General features: G+C 36.5%; 1 protein-coding gene across 4 annotated transcripts in view; it reads left to right on the forward strand.

The window, feature by feature from the left end:
• Positions 1-4,468: 4,468 nt before the first annotated feature.
• Positions 4,469-18,125, forward strand: part of MYPT-75D (Myosin phosphatase targeting subunit 75D) — a 63,817-nt gene continuing 50,160 nt past the window's right edge. The window contains exons 1-3 of one of the 4 annotated variants that reach the window (XM_081745971.1): positions 4,469-4,634; positions 12,283-12,906; positions 16,156-16,226. In XM_081745971.1, the coding sequence (XP_081602097.1) occupies positions 12,654-12,906; positions 16,156-16,226 (324 nt within the window). In that variant the 5' untranslated portion in view covers positions 4,469-4,634; positions 12,283-12,653. Of the gene's footprint in view, positions 4,635-4,654; positions 4,849-4,881; positions 4,985-12,282; positions 12,907-16,155; positions 16,227-18,125 lie in introns of those variants that run through there. The other 3 variants (XM_081745970.1, XM_081745972.1, XM_081745973.1) reach the window with 3 other exon arrangements.

Consider the following 18,125-nt stretch of genomic DNA (forward strand, 5'->3'; position numbering starts at 1 on the left):
GGGACACTAAATTGATTGTAGGAAAGCGTTTCTTGCTATCTGATACCATTTTTGCTCTATAATAATCAATGTTAAAACCGGAAATGGCTAATTTCTACTACTTCCGGTTTGAATAAAAGGTTAAAACAGAAGATGGGGACTTACTCTTGTAACGCTTACAACGCTGATTTTAAGGAAAACGCTTCTTACAGTTTTTCCTCTATGTAGATATATATTGAAACCGGAAGTTGTAGTGGATTTCTATCACTTCCGGTTTTAGGATGGAATGAAATGTATTCTTGGGACACTAAATTGATTGTAGGAAAGCGTTTCTTGCTATCTGATACCATTTTTGCTCTATAATAATCAATGTTAAAACCGGAAATGGCTAATTTCTACTACTTCCGGTTTGAATAAAAGGTTAAAACAGAAGATGGGGACTTACTCTTGTAACGCTTACAACGCTGATTTTAAGGAAAACGCTTCTTACAGTTTTTCCTCTATGTAGATATATATTGAAACCGGAAGTTGTAGTGGATTTCTATCACTTCCGGTTTTAGGATGGAATAAAATGTATTCTTGGGACACTAAATTGATTGTAGGAAAGCGTTTCTTGCTATCTGATACCATTTTTGCTCTATAATAATCAATGTTAAAACCGGAAATGGCTAATTTCTACTACTTCCGGTTTGAATAAAAGGTTAAAACAGAAGATGGGGACTTACTCTTGTAACGCTTACAACGCTGATTTTAAGGAAAACGCTTCTTACAGTTTTTCCTCTATGTAGATATATATTGAAACCGGAAGTTGTAGTGGATTTCTATCACTTCCGGTTTTAGGATGGAATAAAATGTATTCTTGGGACACTAAATTGATTGTAGGAAAGCGTTTCTTGCTATCTGATACCATTTTTGCTCTATAATAATCAATGTTAAAACCGGAAATGGCTAATTTCTACTACTTCCGGTTTGAATAAAAGGTTAAAACAGAAGATGGGGACTTACTCTTGTAACGCTTACAACGCTGATTTTAAGGAAAACGCTTCTTACAGTTTTTCCTCTATGTAGATATATATTGAAACCGGAAGTTGTAGTGGATTTCTATCACTTCCGGTTTTAGGATGGAATAAAATGTATTCTTGGGACACTAAATTGATTGTAGGAAAGCGTTTCTTGCTATCTGATACCATTTTTGCTCTATAATAATCAATGTTAAAACCGGAAATGGCTAATTTCTACTACTTCCGGTTTGAATAAAAGGTTAAAACAGAAGATGGGGACTTACTCTTGTAACGCTTACAACGCTGATTTTAAGGAAAACGCTTCTTACAGTTTTTCCTCTATGTAGATATATATTGAAACCGGAAGTTGTAGTGGATTTCTATCACTTCCGGTTTTAGGATGGAATGAAATGTATTCTTGGGACACTAAATTGATTGTAGGAAAGCGTTTCTTGCTATCTGATACCATTTTTGCTCTATAATAATCAATGTTAAAACCGGAAATGGCTAATTTCTACTACTTTCGGTTTGAATAAATGGTTAAAACAGAAGATGGGGACTTACTCTTGTAACGCTTACAACGCTGATTTTAAGGAAAACGCTTCTTACAGTTTTTCCTCTATGTAGATATATATTGAAACCGGAAGTTGTAGTGGATTTCTATCACTTCCGGTTTTAGGATGGAATGAAATGTATTCTTGGGACACTAAATTGATTGTAGGAAAGCGTTTCTTGCTATCTGATACCATTTTTGCTCTATAATAATCAATGGTAAAACCGGAAATGGCTAATTTCTACTACTTCCGGTTTGAATAAAAGGTTAAAACAGAAGATGGGGACTTACTCTTGTAACGCTTACAACGCTGATTTTAAGGAAAACGCTTCTTACAGTTTTTCCTCTATGTAGATATATATTGAAACCGGAAGTTGTAGTGGATTTCTATCACTTCCGGTTTTAGGATGGAATGAAATGTATTCTTGGGACACTAAATTGATTGTAGGAAAGCGTTTCTTGCTATCTGATACCATTTTTGCTCTATAATAATCAATGTTAAAACCGGAAATGGCTAATTTCTACTACTTTCGGTTTGAATAAATGGTTAAAACAGAAGATGGGGACTTACTCTTGTAACGCTTACAACGCTGATTTTAAGGAAAACGCTTCTTACAGTTTTTCCTCTATGTAGATATATATTGAAACCGGAAGTTGTAGTGGATTTCTATCACTTCCGGTTTTAGGATGGAATGAAATGTATTCTTGGGACACTAAATTGATTGTAGGAAAGCGTTTCTTGCTATCTGATACCATTTTTGCTCTATAATAATCAATGTTAAAACCGGAAATGGCTAATTTCTACTACTTTCGGTTTGAATAAATGGTTAAAACAGAAGATGGGGACTTACTCTTGTAACGCTTACAACGCTGATTTTAAGGAAAACGCTTCTTACAGTTTTTCCTCTATGTAGATATATATTGAAACCGGAAGTTGTAGTGGATTTCTATCACTTCCGGTTTTAGGATGGAATGAAATGTATTCTTGGGACACTAAATTGATTGTAGGAAAGCGTTTCTTGCTATCTGATACCATTTTTGCTCTATAATAATCAATGGTAAAACCGGAAATGGCTAATTTCTACTACTTCCGGTTTGAATAAAAGGTTAAAACAGAAGATGGGGACTTACTCTTGTAACGCTTACAACGCTGATTTTAAGGAAAACGCTTCTTACAGTTTTTCCTCTATGTAGATATATATTGAAACCGGAAGTTGTAGTGGATTTCTATCACTTCCGGTTTTAGGATGGAATGAAATGTATTCTTGGGACACTAAATTGATTGTAGGAAAGCGTTTCTTGCTATCAGATACCATTTTTGCTCTATAATAATCAATGTTAAAACCGGAAATGGCTAATTTCTACTACTTTCGGTGAACAGATCACCTCTCCGAACTTAACGAACTCGATACCCTCTACATCCTGGCTAAAAGTGCTGGAAATCGAGAGGTCGATCAAGAATTTCTTGAGAATTTATACCTCATGAACAGACAAAGGTTTTGGTAAACAAGATTCCTTAGAAACACAAGTGGCGCACATTCAAGTAGATGTGCGACCAGTGGTAAAACATTTCTTTTCACGACAGATCCCGAAATGTGTCCAGTGAACTATAGTCCGCGTCACCCGAACTGGCGTGTGGCATCAGCCAATAAGCTCGCAATGCGCTGTTACTAAACCTTCAGGGAGGAATCTAATAATTCGTAATTGTCCACAAATATGAACAAAATCAATTATGAATAATTATATTGCTTCCTGAAGGCTTAGTAACAGCAAACTACGAGCTTATTTTCTGATGCCACACACCAATTCGGGCGACGCGGACTATAGTGGCTATTATAAATCAGAATCAACATTAGCGTCGCCAGGAATTCTGCTTTGGGGTTTAGACGATTTGTGTTAAGTAAAACTTGTAAAGTTGGACATTGTTTCAGAAGCCAAAAGATATAAATATCTATCATTGCTATTAGAGTCACCTTGGCGTACTCAGTAAAGTGTCTATCTACGAATCAAATAGCCAGGGTTTGTTCCCCGTTGTGGAAAGGAATTATTCTCTCATTCTACCATTGTTCAATTCTAGCTCAAGGTTTCACCCCCTTATCCGAATGGAATGTACTTTAATACTAATATTACTACTACTACTAATAATAATAATTCCTAGCCCGCTTCGCTGTTTGAGTGGCTAGCACGAGCGCCTTTGCTGTACGTTCTGTGTTCGATTCCCGGTGGGAGAGCCACGAAAATTGATTTTACAATAATTCATTTTCATTAATCATCCGTCTCTAAGCCTAAGGGACATAAACGTGAGACGTTATATATATATATATTTTTTTTAATAATGATGCATTGTTAATCGTCAATTTGTGTAAGCTAGGTCATTTTATTGGAGCTGGTGGCCAAATTAGGCTCGTTTCATTGTATGTCGGATCCTCTGTGAACTATTTAATTGTTTAGTTGTTCTAAAACTTGGTAACTTTCTGATTAACAAACTGGTTTCCAAAATCAATCACTTCTCATCCTCTGCCTCTTTATAGATTTTTGTAACGATTCTACTAGCACTCAATACGTTGCTGTCTGCAACAAAGAAAGTTGACTCGAGGGATGATCATACTGATTTATTATGTTGTTCTGAAGGATTTGCTTTAAGGTATACATTCCTCCAATACTAAAACAAGGATTATATGAGGTCAATATTCTAGCTACGAGTTATCGTATTCTTTAAAACAAAATTCCTATGTAAGTTAGTGTTTTTTATATATAGAATGATGTATTTATGTTATTATTTGCATTTCCTTTTCTTTAGTTGAAACACGGCATTTGTAAAAACCAAAAAGCGAATGAAAGTAAGAAACGATTGAATAATTTTGTACGTGTTGCGTGTTTTTTGTGCGTTTGCTCTTGCATACCATTTCGTCTGCGCTGTATTTAGTTCCGCAGGTTGTGGAGTTGTTCCGCTATGTTGCTTGCAGGCATCTTCAATGCCATTGCGGTCTGTCGGTTGCGCGTTGTTTTCCTGTGCTACATGGCGGTGAGGGTGTGAACTGGGATGTTGAGAGCTGCTCTCACGATGATCAAAACTATGAAAACATTACGGGTAATGAGAAGTGTGTATTGTGATATTTTAATCGTTGCTTGTGATACTTAAGATATGTCATTGAACATGTAATCTGATTGTGGTAATTTGAATAATAAAATGTATCGTATGGAAGCAGTGGAGTGTCTGACAGTTTGTTGAAAAGTTCAAGTGTTGGTGTGGGATTAATAATTGTCGCACCGGTCAAATATCGATAATAAAAAATTACGATTAGTAGATAAATGGTAAAGTGTGTACTCATTTAAGCTCTCTACAGTTAAGTGGTTAACTTCCTAAGTGCTACACAGTAAACAAAAGTTATTTTTATTTTGCGCGATCAATAGTGTTAAAATTCTACAAGTGGTTGTGCATAATGATATGGTTAGTGAAGCGAAACCTATGCTATTAACAAATTCCATCGCAATTTTACTGTAGTGTTGCAAATGAAGGGTATTTATGTATTTTCTCATTGATCAATTGGTACAATTTGTGTCTAGTTCTACAGAACAAAGAGCTTCAATTTTATTCAGAGCTTCATCGCTGCAGATGTAAATTGCGGTCAATCCTGGCTTTTATTAATAACATGATTAATAAGTTAGGAAGAGGTGGATTATAGTGAATGTGTATTACAGTAGGACTAGATAAAGTTGTCGTACCGGTACTAATCCATTTTATGGGGGCCAGTGGTACGTGGGTCCCTGGTTCGATTTTCGGCCAAATAAGTGTGGTGAGCAACGTAGTGTCCATGCATTTTCTTAGAGTACGCGTGTATCCTCTCAGAATTTCATTCCACCAGTTCGTTCGTCGTCATTCGCTTGCCCTAGTCATTCACCTATCAGCCTAAAGGGCATAATCCTGGGATGTTAAATTGAAAGGTTTCATGAAATATTAATTTCCCTTAGCAGGAAATATGTTCTTACTGTCTTAGAAATGCAGTAAAAGCAAATCTTTACTTTTGCAATTTCATTCAATGAACCGATTCGTAACGAAGAGAGAAAACAGCGAGCCCTAAGGTGTTCTATGCCGCCTTCACTCGCTGACGCTCGCTCTGCACTACTATGTGAATTAAATATTAAACTTTAGTACAGAAAGGAACCAATCTAGCTACTACCCAGTATATGGGCTTACAGGCAAGTTCTCAAAACCGGAACTGAAAGATCAAATCACTGAAACGAAGAATCGAAAAAATGAATGAAATGGCCAAAGTAAAATCTTACCTCAAGTAAGTTCAATTGATGGGTGCAAATTACTTTGGAAGGGTTGAGTATAAATACAGCGTGTGCTCATATGGCATAAGGGCTACAGCATGTTAAACACAAACTAACTTGTGGTAGCTAGGTGCCACGAAAAAGCACGAATGCTATGTAACCGAATCAGAACAGACGCGTCACCGATGATGAATATAGGGCCTACACATAAACGAAGATAGTGGAAAAATATTTCATACTTACGTGTAGCACAGCTGTGCGACACTTGTGTGATCACTTTATACACTGGTTGCCTTCACTTCATCATGTCTTCCTTATGGAGTACTACGTGGTAAACAGCACGTTTTTCATTTCTTATTTGTACCTTATTATACAATTACCGGTATACATGGGAGAGGCAATATCCAGATACATTTTGATTACTTATCATATTGTGAAGTCAAGCAATATGTTTTTCCGTAGATTTCAGAGATTTATGCCGCTATAAAATAAGATAGTACCGAAGTTATTTTTCAGTGTAGCCTGTACTATGGAGTTAATAAATAAATAAATTCTTATACGAAATGATAATACGAAAACCAAAGGTACGGGAAGTGCAGTTAATTCCATTTATAAAGTATGGGTTAAAGAGCTTAATGTACTAATTTCCTAGCTTTTGAGCGTGTGTGGAGCGCGTCTTACATTCACAGTGTAGGCTCAAATATTAAGGCTGGAGACGATTATTCTATGAGATACGTAAAAATAAAAAAAAAAAAAAAAAAAAAAAACAATCTGAATAACAGTTGTTCACATTTATCACCAATACAAAACACATGTTTGTAATTATATGCACGTTATTATTAATTCTGTATTCGTGTTAAATATTCAAAATGGCCACCCTAGCATGAATCTCGCCTAATCAAACCACGTCCATTAAAGTAAAAAGAAGTTGCCATTGCTAAGGTATAAATTGATACGTTTCTTGCGAATAGAACCAAAAAATTAAAATTGTATGGAAAATGTAATATTTGTAAACAAGGGTAAGTGTTAAAGGACGATTCACCTTACAATACTTGAGTTAAGGGTTGACTTCCGTAGATGGCTTCCCTAGAATTACAAACTTTATAGGGAAATTGATAGAGTTGTGCGAAATTTAAGCAACAGAGGAACGTAAAAGATAATACAAAGGACAAAGGTAAAAGTCTATCAATGTACATTGACTAATTACAGATTTTAATCTTGGACTATATGAAGGTGCGTAGTGAGGCCACATTAAGTAAACTGACAGTAGAACATAATATGTCAGTGCTTCAAATCTACTGCCTTAATAACTAACCCAGGAAGTTAATGATGCAATAGGAGAGAGAAAACTGACGATTAATTCTAACAACGCTCTACAGTGTCTCACGACGTATCGCCCCTTTGTGACTCATTGGTATCTTATTTAAGGGGCACATAAATTTGTAAGGTGTGCGGAAGAGATATGTAAATTTATTTTACAAGGATTGTACAAGTATTTAAAATATATCGGGATCTTCTCACTAATATGTGTAACAAGGTAGAAATAGGAAATGCAAAGTAGTACTCCATAAGGAAGACGTACTGAAGTTAAGGCAGTATACAAAGTATTCATGGAATTGCCAGAAATCTGTCACACGCAAAGCCTGTACTTTTATGCTGATATGAAGTGCTTTTCACTATCCTGGTTTATGTGTATACCCACCATAGCTGATACGCCTGCATCCTACGGACGGTCCCCTTGCTCTAGCTCGATTAAATAGCATTCTACTTTTTAACGGCCACTTAACACGAGTTGGTTCGTGTTTTATGTTATATGTCCACTCGCTGTATTTATACTGAACTCTTCTAAAGTCAATCTGTCCCTTTTAATGCAACTCTTCCCTCGCAGTAGTAAAATAAGGAACCGAATTTGTATTTCCAAAGAGACTTTGCAACCCTGAACAGTTGAAAGATCTATTCTTGTGCTGTAATGCAATGCGGATGCATACTTACGTAGTGAAGGATAAAAAAGTAGTAATTATGAGTAAGGTATATTAACAAAGCCATAAGTAATTAGGTAAAATAACGTTTAAAATAGCTTTATGTTCCTCTGAACATGGGAAACCTAAGTAGAATAGAGAAACAAAAATTGACATTGAAATAACGGGCCAAATACTTTATCAGAATGAACAGCTACTAGAACACAGAATGTACAGTTCTAAACACATGGCTGTATGTGTAACACTATCTGCTGTGACTTGGCACAGGCCCGTCTTTGTGTCACCGGCATCCTAAACATACTGTTACTCTCTTGCCTCTGCTCACTTCTGCTACAGTACTTTCCAGTAAGTGACGATAAGTAATTCTTGTGCAGTCATAAAAAGTAAAAGTTTAAAGATGGACAATAGAACGGGACTTCGTAAAACATTTGGAAAATTTTGTGACTTAAATGTTAATACGGTATATAGTCGAAGTACTCTTTATCTACATATAAAACTTGTATGTAGATTGACACTATTAAGAAAAAAAATAACGGAACGTTGGACTTACACTATATAAATGATTGTCTTCGGAATCATGCTTTTATTTATTCCTTGTTTAAGAAATTAATGATTGTATAAATGTATGCAGGAAATCAGTTTGCTTAATTAAAAATGGCATCAATTCATGTGTTCATGTATAGATGTATATGTGAGTGCCAGGATTAATTGATTTAAATTGAATGATTGTGTTTTTATTTTGCTAAAACAAAAACAAAATGTGATATCTCTGATCATTCTTGGAACACTTATCAAATGTAAGTATAAAAATCACATGCCGATCCGTATGATGATAACATCTTAGTAATGCAATTTTGAACAAAGTAATGTATATCATCTTTTAGATTAAAGTTTGAAAATAAAATACGTGGTAAGTGCCAAAAATGTAAAAGTTTGGTTTAATGTCAAAATATGGGCTATGTGCCTAACACTGCTCATTTAAACTCGTGCTATATAGTATTCACTGTGGAAGTACTGCAAATAATGGGCAGAAGAATGCGCGTGGGCCTTTTACTTAACATTTTCATTTTGACACCTGGCACGCATTTTATAGTGAGTTGACAGTAAATGAATCAAGAATTTGAAAACTGTACTAACTTCATGATTTCATATTTTGTTTCGAAGTGTGAGTTGCTTGTCTAAGCAGATACGAATTATTTGAGTCCACTTTGGCTTTGACCCATTTATCCATAAATAGATACCAAAGAATACTGATTTCAATAAATGCCTCTCGGGAGTTTGTACGACCCCCTCCCAAGATAGTATACCACTTCGATGTATTGTATCAATAGTGAACATTATTAAAACGAAATAATATTTAGAATTTTCCTTTGATTGCAATTACATAACAATAATAACAAACTATAAGAAAAAAATCACAAAAAAAACATTCATAAACCTATAAGAAAAAGTTGCTTTTGTAGAATAGTCTCTTTGAGTAATGAATAGGGAATTTAGGTCTAAATATAATACGAATAATATACGGGAGTGAAACGTGATAACCGACAAATGTGTGTTCATCAAGATTTTACGAATAGTTACACTTTTACGAACATTTTTCGTTTTTTGGTTTAAACCAGCCAACCGTGGATAATTTCGTTTGAGGCCGTAAAATCATGAATGATGTTGAAAGTAAAATAATAGAATAATATAATAATTAAAATTCTGACAGATAATTTTATTCCTGGAAAGTCTAATTATAAATGTTACAATTGGAAATATTCTTGAGCTTACTGTAGCTACGTGGGGTGACCAGTTATTCAAAATGAAATTTGCAGAATAATAATCCTTACATTATCTGCGATGAGTATGATATGTATTTCACACGTGGAGACTGTAAAATATGATGATTCGAAATTTTAACCGGTGAATTGTAGGAAATGATCAATGATTCTGTTTCCACATTTTCGATCACTTATTTTCATGTTTTGAATAACAAGGCTCCAATTATCGAGTTCCATTCAGATTTGGCAGGAATTCAATAAGGTGCGTAATATTTTATGCTGAATAATCATCTTTAGCTGACACTGGAAAACTGTATGGAATGGTAGTAAACATCGAAAAGTCGAAAGTCATGAGAATATCCCAAGGAAGTGCGCCCTTACGGGTCTTAGTAGAACGAAGTGAACTTGAATAGGTCGAGAATTTGAAGTATGTGAGAAGTATTTTGACAAGAGATGCTTACTGCACCAAAGAGATCAGGCCAAGAATTGCCACAGCCAAAGAAGCATTCAGCAACAAAAGATCAATCTTAACTAGCAGACTTACTATTGGACTAAGGGAGAAACTGGTCAAGTGCTATGTATGGAGTATTGGACTGTATGGTTGATTGCCTTGGGCACTACGGAAGTTAGAGGGGAAATATTTAGAGAGCTTCGAAGTGTGGTGTTGAAGGAGGATGGAGAAAATAAAATGGACAGAAGTAAAACGGATAGGAGAGAAGAGGTCACGTCTAGCCAGCATCCTTCGTAGGAAGGCCAATTGGATTGGACACATTTTGCGAAGAAATTGTCTTCTTCACACCGCCATAGAAAGAAAATGAAAGGAAAGTGAGGAATAGGAAGAAGAAGAACAGCTTGTCGATGATTTCAGAAACAGAAGAAAATGTTGGGTGCTAAAAGAGGAAGCTGAAGATTGAGAAAAGCGTGGAAGAAACATTTCGAGCCCTTAAAAAAATAAATAAAATGAAATAGAATAAAACAGTCCCAGGAACTGCGGAAAGGCAGAATACTTAATAATTTAAAACGATGTATGCGGAGGTCTTGCACCATACTCATCTTGAAGTGCATTATTAGTGAAAGAAAAAACAATGCGGAAGTCCCGTAAATCTAGTAAATAGCATGGATCGAAGTTAATTACTCATAAACATATATCCACGTTCTGTTGCCATTACGTACAAAATATTATTAATATGCTATACTTAAACAGGGTATCGCACCAATTTTATACGGGGAACGACTGTAGTTGGATGTTTTTTTTTTCTTTCTTCTGAATATTGTAGTCTTAATTTTCTTTATTAGTCAATACAAAAAGTAAACAAAAAGAATGCGGGTTAATTGATTTCCAACTTAAAAGAGGACATTGATTCCGAAGAAGATCCCCGTGTAGGTTGAAATATTGATGTCTATTAATGGAAAGCAAGAAAATCACAGTGGCACTAACGGAATGCAATATTTGTTATGTTGCGAGTTCTTTATTTAGAGCTCTTGTATTACATCGATCCACTGATTGAACATTTGTAATTTGTATTACGTGTTTTTATTTATTTGTAAATTATATTTATTAAACAACAATAAGTAGGCGCATGAGATGATGATTCAAATTAACAAAGAATTGGTTATTTATTAATAAATCCTCCCGTGAGGAAACTAAACACTTTCCACACGTATCGGAACAACAAGCTAGTTCCGTCTTGAGTGGTAAAGTAATAGGGATAAAAACGGATAAGAGGAAAAAGGTGAAGAACAAGGAGTACATACCAGAGAAGGAGCAAATATAAGATAAAGGATGCTAAAGTACCAGGAGCATAGCACAGTGTGAAGGAAGAGCGATGCCTGTTTTACATCACTATTGCCAGATCCAAACTATACATCAAAGGTAGGTAATCAGATTCTATCAATGTTAGCAATATCAATATTACATCCGAATTAAAGAACATATTAGACAATCAGAAAGTCAGAAGACGAGCGCATGTCAAGATGGGCGTTTCACTTAAAACAACATACACACAATATAAAACAGGGGGGCGCGGTGGCTCAGTGGTACAGCGTTCACCTCCGGTGCTTGGAGTCCCTGGTTCGATCCCAGCTCGCGCCGTGTGGACTTCGTGGTAGACAAACACCGTGCTCGTGGGTTTTCTCGAGGTTCTCCCACTTTCTTCATTCCACTATTTCACTCATCTCTCATCATCACCGTCTCCTTTAGCCTAACCGGCATAACCGTGGGACGTAAAACTTAAAGATTTCATTTCATATACAATATAAAACAGGTTAATGTGATAGGTAAGGCAAAAACAAAGAAACATTCTATATTCATAAAGATAAACCGGCTTTAAATCTGAATATTGACAACATTGATAGAATTTGGTGTATATTTTGGTTCTGGTGATAGTGACGTAACATAGACACAGCGCTTCCTTCGATTTAGTTCACTCTTCTTGCGCTTCGCTCTGCTCGTGAAATTTCAGGATCCATTCTTTACGTTATATTTATTTAGAGATATTGTTATCCCTTATTTTTCACCTTTTATTTCCTATCCGTTTCTATCCTTGTTACCTTGCTGTTGAAGAAGGAACCAGCGTGGCGTTCCGAAACGTATGAAAAATATTTAAGCTTCCCAAGGGATTCATTGGTGAGTAGCCAATCTTTTTTTTTAATTTGAATCATCCTCTCATGCGCCCATCTAATTTTAAGTATTCGTGTATATTAACTTATGTGTCTGATTTTTCTTGCAGGTGATCATTTAACTGAAATGGACTAACACTGGTTAACAATGAAGGCTGTGACCCCATAAGATCGCGGTTCAGCCTTCACATGCCTCCCCCACCATACATGTAAGCAATGGGTAAAACAATAGTGGTTTCATCGTTCGAAAAGTGACTGTGGTATTTGTACGTCCTTGTGAATCTGTGATAAGGAAGGAAAAGACTCCTTCCATATTTATAACGCAGCTATGAACTTATTTTCCAAGATTTGTAATCCTCCACCAGTGACTCAGATCACAGTGTTTGGTGCTGATAACATGAATCATGGCTGCTTGTAAAATTGGAACTAAACGTTAAATTGTGTCCGTGGTCTAAAGTGAAGTGTTGGAATCGTGTTAAACATGGAGCACGCAGAGTTGGTGGCTGAAATGCCGCATGTGGAGCGTCTGTCCACGCAGGAGAGGCTTCATTTGGCACGGCGGCGGCGCTTGCAACAGCTGAAAATCTGGTCTCAAAGGGAAAAGGAATGGAACAATAAAAAGAGAGGCAGCCAGGTGCCTACGTACGGAAAGAAGGGGAAGAAGAGCCATCGCATTTTCTTTGATGACAGTGTCATGCTTCTGGAAGCAGCGTCCAGGAATGATATTCAAGAAGGTAAGGAAATATTGTCATAATTGTTATTGCTTTTATTTCAAATCACTTTTATTCGAAGTACGATGATTTCAATTCCAGGAATTAGGTCTAAAGACAATGTTTGCTTACCTCTATCCTAGTGGTTGCTATCTACTACTGTAAAGGTTACAAATATATTTGAAGATAATTGGTTCAGCCTGTGAATATTATATGAAGCACTCTCTACCTGTGGCCACGTCATTCTCCAACTCGTACTTCCGATACCAATCTAACTATCTAGACTACAATATAACTATTACTCCATACTTGATATACTTCCATTCTCATTAACATCGTGAAATGCATCGTTCTGTTTAAGCTTCTATCTCAGAGAAATTAATTATTTCCAGTTTCGATCTGCATTAACAGGAAGAGACAAACTATCATAACAGCAAATTCAGTCTGTTTTCCTGTGAGTAACGAACCCTTCCCTAAAGTCTTCCGTAAACACTGCTCTTTGTGTTAATCTAGTATATTGTTTCGGTGAAATAGAATTAATGGAGATGTTTTCTTGTATTAATTACCCTAGTCTGAATAGTTAATTTCAATACAGACTGCTAATTATGGTAGCATAATGAAATACTAAAATTCTAATGCGTACCTTATGACATCTTAATAAAGAAAATACAAATGGATAAAATATTACCTACACCAACAGATTTATTGACATCTTACAATTTAAGTGCGACATACAAATATTGATAAACAAGAACTTCTTTTAATTTGAGCATAACGTATACTTAAAAAAGGTATAACTTACAGAGTTGAGATTAGCATGTCCTGGTTACTGAACGCCATCGTAACACGTCCTAAGCCAGAAGGTCCTACAGTATGAGCCTCTGTGAATTTCTGAATACCGACGTGTACCACAGGATCTTTCCAAAAAAGAAAGACCACTTGTCGTCCATTTTGGAGACAGCTTATAATCTCATCGGTCTTGGTTTTTATCTGTTTTCTTCCTATTTTCATCTACGGTATTGTCTTGAAGCTTCCTCTAGTTGTTTACATCGTCTGTAATTCTGGCTTTCCATCAAACGAGCTTTTCTCTTTTGTAATACAAAAAATATACATTCACAGAAAAAATATAGAATTTGATATACATAAGCTTCAATTATATTACATTCCCCTTTGTTGAAAGAAAGAAAAAAAAAAGTGCTTTCAAGAAATGAATTACTTATCCGACTGAAAATGTTGACACTGATAACAGTATTCTCACAGGAGTCATTAAATGGTTCAGTGTAGGACAAGGGAAAGTGCCTTAACTTCACCATTAAAATAAGAGTTAATAAATAAAATTATATATGAGCACTTTCGATTCGAAGCTTTGTCTTTGTTCTTTCTTCCCCCCCCCCCCCCATTTGATAAAACGAAAGAACTTATAGTGTATTTATTATAAAGGTAACAAAGAAAGTTCTGTCGCTTTTTGTGGAGGACTGTGTTCCATTGGCCCTCACACCGTGACTTGAATGCAAATGGAGATAAGGTAAAGGTCAGTTGTTATTGTGGGTATACCAAACACTACCTGATTGTGGCAGTTCAGTTACACCGTGAACCTGCGTAAGCATAGAGTGAAGATGGGACCTCTACAGAGCGTCATAAGGGCGTGTATGCTGTACGAGTTCAAACTGGGGTCAAACTACGCTACAGCGGGGCGGAAGATATGCCAGGCCTTTGATAAGGGTGTCGTGACTACGCAGACAGTGCAGCGGTGGTTTAACAAGTTTAAGGACGGTGACGAAGCACTCGAAGATGTACAACATGCCGGAAGACCAACACATGTACAAAATGAAGATCTTCAGGCAGCAATTGAGGCGAACACTGGCAGCAATTGAAGAACTGGGACTACAATTTAGTGTGAGTGGGGAAGCCATTCGGCAGCACCTCCATCAACTTGTGAAGCACTACAAGTTGGTGGGCCAAAAGGCGTTGCGAGCAGACACCTGTGTTTCTTTGCTATCTCGTCTGAGGAAGGAGCCATTTCTGGACAGGGTGTTCACATGTGATGAGAAGTGGATCCTGTACGAAGCTCCACGGCGCCTCATCATTGGTTAGCATCCCATGAACCCAGCCGAAATCAGCACTGCACCAGAAGAAGGTCCTCCTGTGTGTTTGGTGAACTGCTCGCGGCATCGTGCATCGGAAACTGCTATCAATTGGTCAGTACATTAATGCAACTATGTACTGTCAGCAGTTGAGCCCTGTTCAAGAAAAACTCAAAACTCTGGAGCCAGCACTTCTGAATCGCAAAGGGGTCCTTCTGTTACAGGACAACGATAAGTCCCACGTGGCTTGGATTACCCGGGACACCATTTTACGCTTTGGATGGGAAACACTATTGTATCCGCCATACTCCCCGGACATAGCACCGTCGAATTATTATCTGGCTCATTCCTTGGACAATCACTTTTTAGAAGACGCCAGTTCAAGTTCCTAGTAGAGGTGCAAAATGCACTTGATACATTCTTCGCGTCACGGCCCACCAAGTTCTACCGCAATGAAATCCATTGCCTTCCAGAACATTGCTGATAGGGACTATTTTCCAGGTAGGTTCAAGGTGACATATTGATGTTCGAAGGTGTTGGGTGAAAAAGCGTAAAACTTTCTTGGTTACCTTTATATATTAATATGTACATTTCGACGCACTATTTTGTATTGAAAGTCAAAGTTTGTTTACCTGAGTGGTGCGTCATGGTGTTTAAGAAAAAAATGTGATATTTCGTTGGCTTTATTTCTGTTAACTTAAGGATTATTTCAACGGCCTCTTATTCCATATTTTTTTAAAGCTATCATCTTCTGAAATGGGATATCTTTACTATAAAACACATTATGCTGAATATAAGGCGCTATCATCTTTGTTTATTATGTTTAAAACAGCATTGTTTTAATAAACAAAGACGACAACCACGTGAGAGACTTATTGTGTTCTATAGTTATACCATTTCAGAATCGAGGAATACAGCTTAATTTTCAAAGATTGCGACCAAGTCTTGCTTACGAAATGGTAATGTGCTGGCAATTTCCGTTTAAGAGAAAATATGGTATATTTTTGTTGGAGGTTCATGTGGTTTGAATTTGACGTTAAGCTGTGTAGATCCATGTCTCATGTATCCTCGCTATTGAAAGGGACGCTGAGCTAAAATCAAATCAAACTCAGGAAAATGTCTGTAACGCTACATTTGGTTAAATATACCGGTACTTATTTTTACACAGGAATTTGCTTCTTTCTTGCAGTGCGATGGCTTTTGATGAAAGGTGTAAGTCCAGATTCTACTAATGAAGATGGCCTCACTGCTTTGCACCAGGTAATACATTTCTTTATTTGTTATATATTGACTGTTGTTGTGTCACGTAGTTCACTTGTATCGTCTTTAAGCTATTAGAATCATATGATAACCAGAACTCTGTTCGAGGTCGATCTTTATCTACTGCTACCCCTATACAGCTCAAGCCAAATACTGGCCCACTTCATAATACACACTCGAGGAAGTGAGAAAAAGATAACCCCTACCAAACAATATAAGATTCGCCCCAGTAAGGGGAAAGAAATGAAAGTGTATGGCAGTGCAAGAAATGTCCTTTTGCTTTATATTAACCAGATTGTTTTGAGATCTATCACACGAAAGAAACATTAGATTTACATTAAGTGTATATTTATCCTCTGAGAATTATGTGTGCAAATATTTAGGCAAAAGTATTTGTTAGCTTATTTTTCATGAATTGTTGAAAATGTTGATACTGTGAAAACCCGTGGAACATTAAATCTGATTTCTATACCTACAGCAGAGCATCTAAATCTGACTCTAATGGGTTAAATGTGTATAGATAACAGTAAAGGTAAATCGTCCAATTGGGATTGCCTAAAATTACTCATGGTTAGTGTTAAGGTAAGGCTTTACGCTTTCATATGTTTTCAACTGTGGCTGTGAAAGAATAACCATTATGAGATTACAGAAAATTCATGTAGTAAATCAGTAATTTGTTCCGTACTTTTAATAGAAACGAATAGTCAGAAAGTTCTTTTAGTATCCTATTTTAATACTAGTTATTCATTTTTAATAAAGATCCTTATTTAGTTGAGATGCAAAGACGCGACATTTTAATAAGGTTCTTTTCTACAATTTGGAAACCTTACTGTTAGAGTGAGAAGCACAAAATTATTGTTTTCGAACCCATTGAGAGAGTTGTTGAATGGAATGTTTGGTTTTTGTATTATCGGATTGTAAGTGTGTGGTATTTCTCTCTTGAGAAATTAACTTTGGTGTACTCGAGTAATGTGGATTGTGTATATGGGACACAAAGTTTTGGTGTGATCACAGATATTGTGCCATTATTTGCAGGTCAATTGCCGTAACTGAGAAGCTTCTATGCAACATGGTCTTCCGCTAATCTGGTCATTTTCACATACGATTTTCTTTGATATCGTCTATTAATTGCAGTCTCCTTCGCCTCCTCCCTCTCTTTCCTGCCACCATACACTGTAGCATGTCCCTCACGATACAGTTTCCTCTTATTCAATGTCCCAACCAGTTTCTCGTCCTCTTTTTACCCTCTCCCCACTATTTCTAACACCCTCTCATTCGTTTTCCGCTCGACCCAGCCAACTCTTCCCATTCTTCTCCACACCCACATTTCGAAAGCTTCCAGTCGTTTTTTTTTTTTTTTCTTTATGTACATGTTTCTAACCCATACAGCACAATACTCTACACGAAGCATTTTATGGGTCTTTTTCTCAGCTCTTTATTCAAGGTCCCACAAGATCGTTCTCGTAAAGGCTTGTTTCGCCATTCCTATCCTTGCTTTTATTTCACGTTCACACTTCATATAATCATAATTAATATTACCCAGGTATCGAAAGCTAGTGACCTGTTGTATTTTCTCCCCCTTCTACTTCTGTATTTGACACTGACCGCTTCGTTCAAATCACGATGGGTTTTTGTCTTTCTGACCTTTATCTTCATCCCATATTCTTCACAGCCCTTCCTTACGTTTTTTAACATTTTACTGATTTTCTCTTCAATAAGTTTTGGTGAGCACTCTCCCAATGAAAATTGAATAAAGAGATTGAACAGATTTGATGTACGTTTTTGTAATACGTAGTGGTTGCAAAACGTTCGTTATGTGTTTAGCTGTTAAGGCATACATATTTTTGGTTAATCTAGTATCTTCGCTTTTAATAAGAAACTGGGCTACGTCTGATAACA

This window comes from Thermobia domestica, chromosome 18 (genome assembly GCF_964235325.1).
Source record: "Thermobia domestica chromosome 18, izTheDome1.hap1.1, whole genome shotgun sequence".
Classification (NCBI taxonomy): Eukaryota; Metazoa; Arthropoda; class Insecta; order Zygentoma; family Lepismatidae; genus Thermobia; species Thermobia domestica.